This window comes from Notolepis coatsorum, assembly GCF_963971535.1.
Source record: "Notolepis coatsorum genome assembly, chromosome: 16".
NCBI lineage: Eukaryota > Metazoa > Chordata > Actinopteri > Aulopiformes > Paralepididae > Notolepis > Notolepis coatsorum.
In genome coordinates, this window is record NC_140180.1 from 4,710,450 (window position 1) to 4,725,324 (window position 14,875).

General features: G+C 41.7%; 3 protein-coding genes across 3 annotated transcripts in view; all 3 read left to right on the plus strand.

Moving 5' to 3' along the window:
- Positions 1 to 69: 69 nt before the first annotated feature.
- LOC311242326 (protocadherin alpha-8-like) lies at positions 70 to 2,469 on the plus strand (the record flags this gene model as incomplete). The annotated part of the gene is made up of 1 exon (XM_084331275.1): positions 70 to 2,469. One exon carries the CDS (start codon positions 70 to 72, stop codon positions 2,467 to 2,469), a length of 2,400 nt encoding a protein of 799 aa, XP_084187401.1.
- Positions 2,470 to 3,830: 1,361 nt separating this feature from the next.
- The window catches only part of LOC311242460 (protocadherin alpha-8-like), a gene marked incomplete at both ends in the record, with an annotated part of 33,354 nt that continues 22,309 nt past the window's right edge, over positions 3,831 to 14,875 (plus strand). The window contains one exon of the mRNA XM_084331423.1: positions 3,831 to 4,025. Coding sequence (XP_084187549.1) covers positions 3,831 to 4,025 — 195 coding nt within the window. The remainder of the gene's footprint in view (positions 4,026 to 14,875) is intronic.
- On the plus strand, positions 5,340 to 14,747 carry LOC311242372 (protocadherin alpha-2-like; the record flags this gene model as incomplete). The annotated part of the gene is made up of 4 exons (XM_084331329.1): positions 5,340 to 6,209; positions 7,594 to 8,046; positions 11,929 to 13,767; positions 14,739 to 14,747. The coding sequence occupies 4 exons, from the start codon at positions 5,340 to 5,342 to the stop codon at positions 14,745 to 14,747; spliced, it is 3,171 nt and encodes a 1,056-aa protein (XP_084187455.1).

Below are 14,875 nucleotides of genomic sequence, written 5' to 3' on the forward strand. Positions count from 1 at the left end.
TTTATATTTGGATGTTTTTGGCCCAAATCGTATACGTGGATCTATGTTTTGCTCACGTCGGATGGAATCATGTCTTTACCGAGTGGAAGGAGCTCTATTGTGACATATCTGGTGCTTGTGCTGCTGGAGTGTTACTGGGAAGCGGTGTCGGGGCAGCTCTCCTACTCCGTGTCAGAGGAGCTAAACCCGGGGACTTCTGTTGGAAATATCGCTAAGGATCTAAACCTCAACGTCCAGGAGTTGGAGTCCCGTATGTTTCAGATTGTTACCGGATCAAAGAGGAAATACTTCGAGGTAAATCTGAAGACTGGCGTTCTGTACGTCAACGAGAGGATAGACAGAGAGGAGCTTTGTGTGAAGGCTCAAAAATGTACAATCAGCGTAGAGGCCGTGATAAACAACCCATTGAAGCTTTATCGGTTAGAAATCAATATTGTAGATGTCAATGATAATGCACCCTTGTTCAATGAAAAATCACAAACGATACACATAGCAGAAAATATTTTGCCAGGAAGGAAATTCGATTTGTCGGAGGTAGTCGATGCAGATGTTGGGAAGAATACGGTGAACACGTTCCAAATTACACCAAATGAATATTTCACTCTGGCTACAATCAAAGCAGGAGAAAGCATTTCAGCTGAATTAGTTTTACAGAAAGCTTTAGACCGAGAGAAGCAGCCTGTAATTCAACTCACTTTGACTGCGATTGATGGAGGGATTCCGCCCAAATCTGGAACATCACAAGTCATAATACACGTGTTAGATACAAATGATAACCATCCGATATTTAGCAGCCCTTTGTATAAAACTAGAATATTTGAAAACATGCCCATAGGTACGACAGTGATTACTCTAAATGCAAGTGATGCAGATGAAGGCACTAACGGTGAGATAGTGTATTCACTCAGAAGTAAGGGACAGGACCGGGTATTGGACGTTTTTCAAATTGACCCAGAAACAGGGATAATCACGGTTAAAGGAAATGTAGATTTTGAAGAAAATCCTGCATTTGAGATCCGTGTAGAGGCGAGTGACAAAGGCCAACCGCCGATGTCAGAACACTGTAAAGTGCTGGTAGAGGTGGTGGACCTCAATGACAACGCTCCTGAGATCACTGTGACGTCACTACTAAACACAGTGAAGGAGGATTCTAAAGTAGGCACTGCTATTGCTCTGGTTTCAGTCCTGGACAGAGATGGAGGTAAAAATGGTGAAATCAAAAGTCAGATTGTAAATAAAGTTCCTTTCAAATTGGAGACAAACTATAAGAACTATTATTCACTCGTTGTTGACGGGCCTCTAGACAGAGAGAGTATTTCTCAGTATAATATAACCATCACAGCTACAGATGAAGGGACCCCGCCTCTCTCCAGCACCAGTGTTGTTACTGTACACGTTTCTGATGTTAATGATAACGCACCTCGCTTCTCACAACCCGTGATTAATGTTTACTTAAAAGAGAACAGTCCAGTTGGAAATATTATTAAAACTGTAACTGCAGTTGATGATGACGTTAATGAAAATGGCCAGGTGAGATATTCATTTTTAAACGGTAACAGTAACTCATTGCCTCTGTCTACAATGGTGAATATCAACTCAGAAACAGGAGATCTAGTCAGTCTGCAGTCTTTTAACTTCGAGGAGTTAAACACGTTCCAGTTTAAAGTTCAGGCCACAGACTCTGGTGTTCCTCCACTCAGCAGCAACGTGACTGTGAACGTTTTTATCCTGGATGAGAATGACAACAGTCCCGGGATTCTCGCGCCCTATTCTGAGCACAGCTCTGTTAACAGTGAGAACATTCCCTATTCTGCTGAAGCGGGCTACTTTGTGGCCAAGATCAGGGCTGTAGACGCAGACTCTGGCTACAATGCGCTGCTTTCTTATCACATCTCTGAGCCCAAAGGATTAAACCTCTTCAGAATCGGAACCAGCACCGGAGAAATCAGGACTAAGAGGAGAATGAGTGACAATGACCTGAAATCTCACCCGTTGGTGGTGTCGGTTTCTGATAATGGAGAACCCTCCCTGTCAGCGACTGTGTCTATTGATGTAGTGGTGGTTGAAGACACAGGTGACATCCAGACTCAATTCAGACATGTACCGATAAAGGAGGAGAGCTTCTCTTCTTTTAACCTGTATCTGCTGATCGCCATCGCCTCGGTGTCAGTGATCTTTCTACTGAGCCTCATCAGTTTAATAGCTGTCAAATGCCACAGGAGAGACAGTTTCAGCAGGTACAGCGCCCCAATGATCACCACCCACCCTGACGGGAGCTGGTCTTACTCTAAATCTACTCAGCAGTATGACGTGTGTTTCAGCTCAGACACACTGAAGAGTGACGTAGTGGTTTTCCCCGCGCCGTATCCACCTGTAGATGCGGAGCTGATCAGTATTAATGGAGGAGATACTTATTATAACCGGACTCAGACGTTACCAAACAATGATAAGGTAAGGAATTTATCGTAATTATATTTCATATGAAAACATTTATGTTGGCCAGTTATCATTGTTCCTGTTCGGAATGGTTCGACTGGGTTATGTTAAATGTGGAGCGAAATATCTTTTCGTAAATTAGATTTTGCATTATGTGTTACTAGTAGTATATTTTACAGGCTATTTATTATGCAACAAATATTTGTTTGTTACAATCCATTTCTGAAAACGTCATTATCTTGTCCATACCAATGCCAGCGACGTGTTTCTCTGTCCATGGGCCTGAAAACCACCAGTTGGTTATTCAAACTGGAAATCTTACTCGAGATGGTATCTGAATTAGGACTACTGTAATTTCACAGTCTGGAGTTCTGGAGTTCATTCTACCTTAATAGGCTAGTTTTTCAGTTATATATACACATTGTCAGTTGAGTTCCGTTGCTAGGAGAACAACTTCAGCCAAAGTGTATTTCCGGTCAGCTATTGATAGCAAACACTGCAATGGGAAATAATCTTGGGACCAGAATGTTTCTGTTGTCACGTTTGAAAACGTCTATACAATTTGTTCTACTTGTTTAAAATTATGTAACATTTTAAAAATAAATAAATAAACGTGATTATTTAGGCTATACTCTTATGATTTGCGATAGTGGCTCGAGAGGTAGAGCAGTCGTCTGGTAATCCGGAGGTTCCCTTTTCTATTCCCGCACCTCCTGGCCAGCCTGTCGAAGTGTCCTTGAGCAAGACACTTAACCCCTAGATGCTCCTGATGAGCAGGTTGGCACCTTGCATGGTTGCCTCTGCTGTCGGTGTTTGAATGTCTGAGTGAATGGGTCAAATATGAGGAACACAACTGTAAAGCGCTTTGGATAAAAGTGCTAAATAAGTGCACCATATACCATTTTACAATGTAATGTACCAAATAGTCGTACTCTGTCCATGGTGCTGAAACGCATAGAGGTCATTTTATAGCCTTCTTTTCTATAGGTAATTGTATTGTGCCTATGAAAACTTTGTATTTGGAAATGTTAAGCACAAAATAGCTGTACTTTTATTATTTTGACAGCACTTTTCAATGTTTAATGAATTAAAATTTTTGAGACATGGTTTTAAATAAGTGTAGTACATTCAAATCACCACTTGGCGACAGTGTAGACCATAACATTGAGATATTCTCTTCGGAGGCTCGAGACCACTCCCAGATTGAGAGGATGATGATGATGATGTTTCTCTGGGCTTTGTTACAAAGAGACGCAGAACGAGGCAGTACGGACTGTTGGATGATCTCCGTTTGCTTTATGATTCAATAGTGTTTTAAAAAGACATTTATATTTGGATGTTTTTGGCCCAAATCGTGTACGTGGATCTATGTTTTGCTCACGTTGGATGGAATCATGTCTTTACCGAGTGGAAGGAGCTCTATTGTGACATATCTGGTGCTTGTGCTGCTGGAGTGTTACTGGGAAGCGGTGTCGGGGCAGCTCTCCTACTCCGTGTCAGAGGAGCTAAACCCGGGGACTTCTGTTGGAAATATCGCTAAGGATCTAAACCTCAACGTCCAGGAGCTGGAGTCCCGTATGTTTCAGATTGTTACCGGATCAAAGAGAAAATACTTCGAGGTAAATCTGAAGACTGGCGTTCTCTACGTCAACGAGAGGATAGACAGAGAGGAGCTTTGCGCAGACGAAGCCAAATGTACAGTCAGTGTAGAAGCTGTGATAAACAACCCTTTAAAGCTTTATCGAATTAAAGTAGATATTACAGATGCAAACGATAATGCCCCGACATTTACAACCAAATCACAACATTTAGACATTACAGAGAATACGTTACCAGGGGCAAAATTTGCTTTATCTGAAGCATCAGACGCAGATGTGGGTAAAAATGGAGTCAGTACATACAGGTTAAGTCCTAATGAACATTTCTCACTCGCAGTGCACAAAGGAGACACTGTGTTTGCTGAGTTAGTGCTACAGAAAGCTTTAGATCGGGAGAAACAGCCAGTTATAAATCTTACACTCACTGCTGTAGATGGAGGTTCTCCCCCGAAGTCCGGCACCTCACAGCTTGTTATTAACGTTTTAGATATTAATGATAACCTACCGATATTCAGTCAATCTCTATATAAGACTAGAGTAATTGAAAACACTCTGCCTGGCACAACGGTAATTACTGTGAGTGCCAGCGATGCAGATGACGGCCTGAACGGTGAAATTGTATATTCTCTCAGAAGCAAAGATCAAAACCACATACTGGATGTATTTGAAATAGACCCTCAGACTGGTGTTATCACAGTAAAAGGCAAGATTGACTTTGAAGAAAGGAAAGCGTTTGAGATCCGTGTAGAGGCGAGTGACAAAGCCCAACCCCCGATGTCCGCTCATTGTAAAGTGCTGGTAGAGGTGGTGGACCTCAATGACAACGCTCCCGAGATCACTGTGACGTCACTACTAAACACAGTGAAGGAGGATTCTAAAGTAGGCACTGCTATTGCTCTGGTTTCAGTCCTGGACAAAGACGGAGGCACAAATGGATTAGTGAAATGTGGTATTGCAAATAAGGTCCCTTTCAAGTTAGAATCAAACTATGAAAACTATTATTCACTCGTTGTTGATGGGCCTCTCGACAGAGAGAGTATTTCTCAGTATAATATAACCATCTCAGCTACAGATGAAGGGACTCCGCCTCTCTCCAGCACCAGTGTTGTTACTGTACACGTTTCTGATGTTAATGATAATGCTCCTCTATTTTTAGAACCCGTGATTAATGTTTACTTAAAAGAAAACAGTCCAGTCGGAGCAATTATTAAAACAGTATCTGCAGTTGATGCTGACGTTAATGAAAATAGCCAGGTGAGATATTCATTTCTAAACAGTAACAGTAACTCATTGCCTTTGTCTACAATGGTGAATATCAACTCAGAGACAGGAGATCTAGTCAGTCTGCAGTCTTTTAACTTCGAGGAGTTAAACACGTTCCAGTTTAAAGTTCAGGCCACAGACTCTGGTGTTCCTCCGCTCAGCAGCAACGTGACTGTGAACGTTTTTATCCTGGATGAGAATGACAACAGTCCCGGGATTCTCGCGCCCTATTCTGAGCACAGCTCTGTTAACAGTGAGAACATTCCCTATTCTGCTGAAGCGGGCTACTTTGTGGCTAAGATCAGGGCTGTAGACGCAGACTCTGGCTACAATGCGCTGCTTTCTTATCACATCTCTGAGCCCAAAGGATTAAACCTCTTCCGAATCGGAACCAGCACCGGAGAAATCAGGACTAAGAGGAGAATGAGTGACAATGACCTGAAATCTCACCCGTTGGTGGTGTCGGTTTCTGATAATGGAGAACCCTCCCTGTCAGCGACTGTGTCTATTGATGTAGTGGTGGTTGAAGACACAGGTGACATCCAGACTCAATTCAGACATGTATCGATAAAGGAGGAGAGCTTCTCTTCTTTTAACCTGTATCTGCTGATCGCCATCGCCTCGGTGTCAGTGATCTTTCTACTGAGCCTCATCAGTTTAATAGCTGTCAAATGCCACAGGACAGACAGTTTCAGCAGGTACAGCGCCCCAATGATCACCACCCACCCTGACGGGAGCTGGTCTTACTCTAAATCTACTCAGCAGTATGACGTGTGTTTCAGCTCAGACACACTGAAGAGTGACGTAGTGGTTTTCCCTGCGCCGTATCCGCCTGTAGATGCAGAGCTGATCAGTATTAATGGAGGAGACACTTATTATAACCGGACTCAGACGTTACCAAACAATGATAAGGTAAGAACTACAGCCATAACAAATCATGTACTGTGGTCTATTTTCTTCTGGATTATTTTGTGTCAAAACATGAGCAACATTCTCTTATTGATTCTCATGCTAAATGGTCAGATATAGCTCTTCGCTGTCCATGGTGCTAAGTAGCCCATTCATCTCATGAAGTATTTCACATAAAAGTGTGTGAGTCTATTAGTGATATTATTATTGTTATTATTATTATTATTATTATTATTAGTAGTAGTAGTAGTAGTAGTAGTAGTAGTAGTAGTAGTAGTAGTAATAGTAATAGTAGTAGTAGTAGTAGTAGTAGTAGTAGTAGTAGTAGTAGTAGTAGTAGTAGTAGTAGTATATTGACAATAAAGACAAATAATACAAATAATAATAATTATTATTATACAATTATAATAATAACAATAGTTATAATGGCATATTTATTGGAAAGTATTGACTTTTTAAAGTTGATAGGATATCCAATAATGATACTGCAGTCATTTAATGGTGAGCGCTGTCCATGGTCCTGAAATGGCTTACTTATGTGCGATAGAGGTATTTAATTTGTGTAATGATTCAATTTTGGGCATTTAAATTGTGACATTTCTTTTTTATATATAATTATTTGGAAAATGTCTCAAAGACTGAAGCTTTCGTTTCAAATGGTCAGTCCTTTTGTGCTTCTCTTTCAGAAAAACACAGTGCCTCTGAATTGTATATTTAGATCATACATATTATTATACAAATCTGTATAATCATACCTACAATAGGCAGTTTGTTGTGTTTCACATAGTCATCGGTCGCTTATAGCTTGTAATGTCATTGACACTTTTAGGTGTATAGACTATTTACTTTCTCATAAGACTGCATTCATCCAATGGCGAGCGCTGTCCATGGTTCTGAAGTGCCTTACATTTGTGCTATGTATTACATTTGTGTAATGATTCAATTTGGGGAATTTCATTTCTCACATTATTTTTTTATGATTCCTTATTTGCAAGAGATATTTATTGACAGTCTATCGTGTTCCACATAGTCATCGTCTCTTAGCTTGTGGTCAGTTGGCGCAGGGATTTGAAGTCGTCACAAGGTGTCGCTCGAGACCATGGAAAGGAATATGGCCCACAGTAAGAAAACCCCTCCTCTCTGAATAATAAAACAGTAGCGTCACAGAACGCTGAGCGCTTTGTTAAGAGACACTCGGATGGTGAGGATAGCGGCAGGACCGGGCTGTATATACGGGACCGTATGGATTATTACATGACTAGTAAATAGATGCCAATCGTTCAGATTATTCGCTTTGGTATTAAAGATGGGCGGGCGACGACACGGAACAAGCGTTGGGATTCTTATTTTTCTGGTGCTTTGTTTATTTCACTGGTCCGCTGCTCAGATATCCTACTCCGTTTCAGAGGAGGTGGACAAAGGCACCGCGGTGGGAAATCTGGCAAAGGATTTAAACGTCAATGTTCAGGAACTGGAATCCAGAGGTCTCCGGATTGTCTCGGGGTACAGTAAGACGTATTTCGAGGCCAACGTAAGGACCGGGGTTTTGTTCGTCAACGAGAGGATAGACAGGGAGGAGCTTTGTCCGAATATGGCGAAGTGCTCGTTGAAGATACAGGCCATACTGAGCAACCCTATGAATCTTTACCGGATAGAGGTTAACGTTTTAGATATTAACGACAATGCGCCATATTTTCTTGATCAAACTCACATATTCAACATCTCAGAGTCTTCTTCTACCGGAGAGAGATATCCTCTCCCGATAGCAAACGACGCCGATACAGGCAGTAACTCTGTAAAGAGCTACAAGCTGAGCCTGAATGAATATTTCTCCCTGGATGTGCAGAGCGGAGGAGAGCAGAGCGTGTCTGCTGAGTTAGTGCTGCAGAAAGCTTTAGACCGAGAGAAACAGTCTGTTATCAAACTAACACTGACCGCTATAGATGGAGGAAAACCTCCTAGAACAGGGACTTTACAGATAATAGTCAATGTAATCGATGTGAATGATAATACGCCATTATTCAGCAAATCCCTTTATAAAGTGCGTGTCAGCGAGAATGTTTCTGTGGGTACAACCATATTGAAACTAGACGCCACAGATTTAGACGAGGGTCTACACTCTGAAATAGTTTATTCCTTTATGAAACGTGGAAATATGGCCTCAAAATTCCATATTGATTCACAAAGTGGGGGACTTACCGTTGTGGAGAATTTGGATTATGAGGAAAATGTAGCCTATGAACTACGTGTGCAAGGAACGGACCAGGGACCTTCTCCACGCAGTGGTTATTCTAAAGTGTTAGTTGAGGTCATTGATGTTAATGATAACGCTCCAGAAATATCGGTGACGTCACTCATGAGCCCAGTGAGAGAGGACGCTGAGATAGGAACCGTTGTCGCTTTAGTTAATGTGAATGATAACGATCATGGAAAGAACGGCCAGACTAACTGTGACATCACTGGCTCGTTGCCGTTTAAACTACAACTTAATTACAAGAACGAGTATTCTGTAGTTGTCGATGGGAAACTTGACAGAGAGAGTATTTCTCAGTATAATATCACCATCACAGCTACAGATGAAGGGACCCCGCCTCTCTCCAGCACCAGTGTTGTTACTGTACACGTTTCTGATGTCAATGATAACGCCCCTCTATTTTCAGAACCCATTATTAATGTTTATTTAAAAGAAAACAGTCCAGTTGGAGCAATTATTAAAACAGTATCTGCAGATGATGCTGATTTAGATGGAAATGCAAAAATGACTTATTCATTATTAGATTATTCTTATATAAAAATTCCAATAAGATCAGTTGTAAACATTAACTCAGAGACAGGAGATCTAGTCAGTCTGCAGTCTTTTAACTTCGAGGAGTTAAACACGTTCCAGTTTAAAGTTCAGGCCACAGACTCTGGTGTTCCTCCGCTCAGCAGCAACGTGACTGTGAACGTTTTTATCCTGGATGAGAATGACAACAGTCCCGGGATTCTCGCCCCCTATTCTGAGCACAGCTCTGTTAACAGTGAGAACATTCCCTATTCTGCTGAAGCGGGCTACTTTGTGGCCAAGATCAGGGCTGTAGACGCAGACTCTGGCTACAATGCGCTGCTTTCTTTTCACATCTCTGAGCCCAAAGGATTAAACCTCTTCAGAATCGGAACCAGCACCGGAGAAATCAGGACTAAGAGGAGAATGAGTGACAATGACCTGAAATCTCACCCGTTGGTGGTGTCGGTTTCTGATAATGGAGAACCCTCCCTGTCAGCGACTGTGTCTATTGATGTAGTGGTGGTTGAAGACACAGGTGACATCCAGACTCAATTCAGACATGTACCGATAAAGGAGGAGAGCTTCTCTTCTTTAAACCTGTATCTGCTGATCGCCATCGCCTCGGTGTCAGTGATCTTTCTACTGAGCCTCATCAGTTTAATAGCTGTCAAATGCCACAGGACAGACAGTTTCAGCAGATACAGCGCCCCAATGATCACCACCCACCCTGACGGGAGCTGGTCTTACTCTAAATCTACTCAGCAGTATGACGTGTGTTTCAGCTCAGACACACTGAAGAGTGACGTAGTGGTTTTCCCCGCGCCGTATCCGCCTGTAGATGCGGAGCTGATCAGTATTAATGGAGGAGACACTTATTATAACCGGACTCAGACGTTACCAAGTACAGGACAGGTAAGCAATTCCTTAATTCACTAGAATCATGTTGTGAACTTTTTTTTTTTCTAACAATGTGTGAAAAGCAGTAAACAAAGACGTTCCTCTTACAGTAGGCTGTGGAATATCTGACACTGAACTCGCTTCATTCTAATACATGTATAAGTTAATGTAAAATATAAGTACTACTTATTTAGGATTGTTTGTGCCCTATCCTGAACCATCTGCAGGGAAAAAAGAGAAATGCTGAGTGCTTTTGTGGGAACGGTAGCTGTCCATGGTGCTGAAACTGGCTAGATGGCTGTTATAGTGTTTTGCATTGAACATTATTTGTGACATCTTGAATGACATTTTGGATTTTGAAGAGGTCATATTTTGTTTCACGTAGAATCATAGTGATATTTAGGAATATTCGTATATGATTTCACTGTCTATAACAGTAGGCTATTATATATTTGACATTGAAACTATCAGATAACGGCTTCATTAAAACAATTGAATTGAAATATAAATATGATTTCATCAGCATTGAATGTGCCCATTACCCTGATACATCTGAAGACAAAAAGGGGAAAATGCTGAGTGATTCTATGAGGGATCTTTGCTTTCCGTGGTGCTGAAATTTCCCAGAAGGGTGAAATAGTTGCTTGGCGTTATTATCTTCTGCCTTGAATCTTATTTCTAAACTCTTGATTGGCCCTTTGTTGAGGGATATCTGTGTTTTGAAGCTTTGTTTAACTAAAACCATGGTGTCATGTAGAATTATTCTGATTCAATGTAGCTTGTCCAAAGACTGAAAACTGGATCTCTCTTTCGTGAATATTCGGTCAACATTCAGACTTGAATAATTTTCATTCTTAAAATGTTAGTTATCAATGGATTGCTTACACTTGATCAAGTTAATGTTTTAAATACATATTGTCATGACACTCTATGTAAATATGTGCGCTGTCTATGGTGCTGACCAGTTATTTTTCTCTCTGTGTAGTTTGCCTAATGGAATAGACGCATAATTGCATACCAACATATGTAGAAGAAAATATGTTTAGCAAAGTTGTCTCGTGAATCTCAAGCTTTGCTCATCTCCTTTGATTGCCTGGCCTTTCATTCCAGTACCACCGTTATCCTGATATGCATTGTCTCCTTTGCTTTTGTGCTCAAGTCATGTTATTCCATCAAATTAGTAATTACATTCATACAATTTGAACATTTAACAGTTCATGTTTTTTTCCACACATTAAATCGTCTCTTCCTGTGTAAACAGTTCATCATATTAGCACACGGTGGCGCTGGAGACCGCAGAAGGGAACGAGCCCACATTAATTCCAAAACCCCTCCTCCGTTCATGAGAAAAAGAAACGCGTCATCAGTCCATCGTGCTTTGTGACGAGAGACACAGTCGGATGGAGCAGTCGTGGTGAGAAGGGCTGGAGCTCGAGCGAGATATCGGATACATGACGGATATTCCCTATGTTTGGATATAGATGATTCCTCGGACTCGCCTCTTGTCTTTAAACAGCGATGGCCGCTCGGGAGGAACGGGGACATGTCTGGATTGTTTTCGTCGCGCTGCTTTGTCTCTGCGACTGGTCCGCGGCTCAGATATCCTACTCCGTCTCCGAGGAGGTGGACAAAGGCGCGGTGGTGGGAAGTCTCGCTAAGGATTTGAACCTCAATGTGCAGGAATTGGAAAGAAGGGCTCTGCAGATTAACTCTGGATATAAAACACGGTATTTTGAAGCAGATTTGAAAACTGGATCTCTTTATGTTAACGAGAGGATAGATCGAGAGGAGCTTTGTCCGAATACGGTGAAGTGCTCTTTAAACGTTGAGGCCATATTGAACAATCCTCGGAGCCTCCATCGAATTGAAGTTATTATTGTTGATATTAATGACAATGCACCGACTTTTTCAGAGCTAATGAAGACTATTGATATGTATGAGTCTTCCTATCTTGGAGAGAGGTATCCACTGCCGATAGCTCATGACGCAGACCTCAGCAGTAACTCGTTAAAGAGCTACAAGCTGAGCCCGAATGAATATTTCTCCCTGGATGTGCAGAGCGGAGGAGATCAGAGTGTGTCTGCTGAGTTAGTGCTGCAGAAAGCTTTAGACCGAGAGAAACAGTCTGTTATTAAACTAACACTGACCGCTGTAGATGGAGGAAAACCCCCTAGGACAGGGACGTTACAGATAATAGTGAATGTACTGGATATAAATGATAACCCCCCCGTTTTCAGTACATCTCTCTATAAGGTTCAGATGATCGAAAATACGAGAATTGGCACAACGTTATTAACACTGAGTGCTACAGACTTAGATGACGGTGTGAACAGCCAGCTTGTTTACTCTTTTACCGCAAGTGGACGTTTTAATCCTGGTGAAAAGTTTGCTCTAAACGAGGAAACGGGGGAAATCACTGTCAAAGGAAATGTTGATTATGAGGAAGATAGAGCATATGAGATTCGTGTCCAGGCAAAGGACAAAGGCACTCCCCCCCGAAGTGCGCATGGCAAGGTCCTAGTGGAGGTTATTGATGTAAATGATAATTCCCCGGAAATCTCTGTGTCATCACTCATGAGTCCAGTGAGAGAGGACGCTGAGATAGGCACAGTGGTCGCCTTGGTAACCGTGACTGACAAAGATGGGGGAAAGAACGGTCTCTCGAACTGCAAACTCGCTGGCTCTGTACCTTTCAAACTGAAATCTAACTATAAAAATTATTATTCTTTGCTGGTGGCTGGACCTCTTGACAGAGAGAGTGTTTCTCAGTACAACGTCACCATAATAGCTACAGACGAAGGAAGCCCTCCTCTCTCCAATACCAGCGTCATCACTGTACTCGTTTCAGATGTCAATGATAACGCTCCTCGCTTTTCAGAACCCCTGATTAATGTTTATGTAAAAGAAAATACTCCGTTTGGAGCTGTTCTTTATACAATGACTACATTTGATGCAGATTTAAATGAGAACGCACGAGCCACGTATTCCATAATTGATGGATCTCCGAAAAACACTCCAATAGCTTCAATGGTGAATATCAACTCAGAGACAGGAGATCTAGTCAGTCTGCAGTCTTTTAACTTCGAGGAGTTAAACACGTTCCAGTTTAAAGTTCAGGCCACAGACTCTGGTGTTCCTCCGCTCAGCAGCAACGTGACTGTGAACGTTTTTATCCTGGATGAGAATGACAACAGTCCCGGGATTCTCGCCCCATATTCTGAGCACAGCTCTGTTAACAGTGAGAACATTCCCTATTCTGCTGAAGCGGGCTACTTTGTGGCCAAGATCAGGGCTGTAGACGCAGACTCTGGCTACAATGCGCTGCTTTCTTATCACATCTCTGAGCCCAAAGGATTAAACCTCTTCAGAATCGGAACCAGCACCGGAGAAATCAGGACTAAGAGGAGAATGAGTGACAATGACCTGAAATCTCACCCGTTGGTGGTGTCGGTTTCTGATAATGGAGAACCCTCCCTGTCAGCGACTGTGTCTATTGATGTAGTGGTGGTTGAAGACACAGGTGACACCCAGACTCAATTCAGACATGTACCGATAAAGGAGGAGAGCTTCTCTTCTTTTAACCTGTATCTGCTGATTGCCATCGCCTCGGTGTCAGTGATCTTTCTACTGAGCCTCATCAGTTTAATAGCTGTCAAATGCCACAGGACAGACAGTTACAGCAGGTACAGCGCCCCAATGATCACCACCCACCCTGACGGGAGCTGGTCTTACTCTAAATCTACTCAGCAGTATGACGTGTGTTTCAGCTCAGACACACTGAAGAGTGACGTAGTGGTTTTCCCCGCGCCGTATCCGCCTGTAGATGCGGAGCTGATCAGTATTAATGGAGGAGACACTTATTATAACCGGACTCAGACGTTACCAAGTACAGGACAGGTAAGCAATTCCTTAATTCACTAGAATCATGTTGTGAACTTTTTTTTTTTCTAACAATGTGTGAAAAGCAGTAAACAAAGACGTTCCTCTTACAGTAGGCTGTGGAATATCTGACACTGAACTCTCTTCATTCTAATACATGTATAAGTTAATGTAAAATATAAGTACTACTTATTTAGGATTGTTTGTGCCCTATCCTGAACCATCTGCAGGGAAAAAAGAGAAATGCTGAGTGCTTTTGTGGGAACGGTAGCTGTCCATGGTGCTGAAACTGGCTAGATGGCTGTTATAGTGTTTTGCATTGAACATTATTTGTGACATCTTGAATGACATTTTGGATTTTGAAGAGGTCATATTTTGTTTCACGTAGAATTATAGTGATATTTAGGAATATTCATATATGATTTCACTGTCTATAACAGTAGGCTATTATATATTTTGACATTGAAACTATCAGATAACGTCTTCATTAAAACAATTGAATTGAAATATAAATACGATTTCATCAGCATTGCATGTGCCCATTACCCTGATACATCTGAAGACAAAAAGGGGAAAATGCTGAGTGATTCTATGAGGGATCTTTGCTTTCCGTGGTGCTGAAATGTCCCAGAAGGGTGAAATAGTTGCTTCATGTTATTATCTTCTGCCTTGAATCTTATTTCTAAACTCTTGTTTGACTCTTTGTTGAGGGACAGCTGTGCTTTGAAGCTTTGTTTAACTAAAACCATGGTGTAATGTAGAATATTCTGATTCAATGTAGCTTGTCCAAAGACTGCAAACTGGATCTCTCTTTCGTGAATATTCGGTCAACATTCAGACTTGAATCATTTTCATTCTTAAAATGATAGTTATCAGTGGGTTATATACACTTGATCAAGTTACCGTTATAAGTACATATTGGCATTACACTGTATGTAAATGTATGCACTATCTATGGTGCTGAACCGTTTTTTTCTCTCTGTGTGTAGTTTGCCTAATGGTAAATAGACGCATAATTGCATACGAACATATGTAGAAGAAACATATGTTTAGCAAAGTTGTCTCGTGAATCTCAAGCTTTGCTCATCTCCTTTGTTTGCCTGGCCTTTCATTCCAGTACCACCGT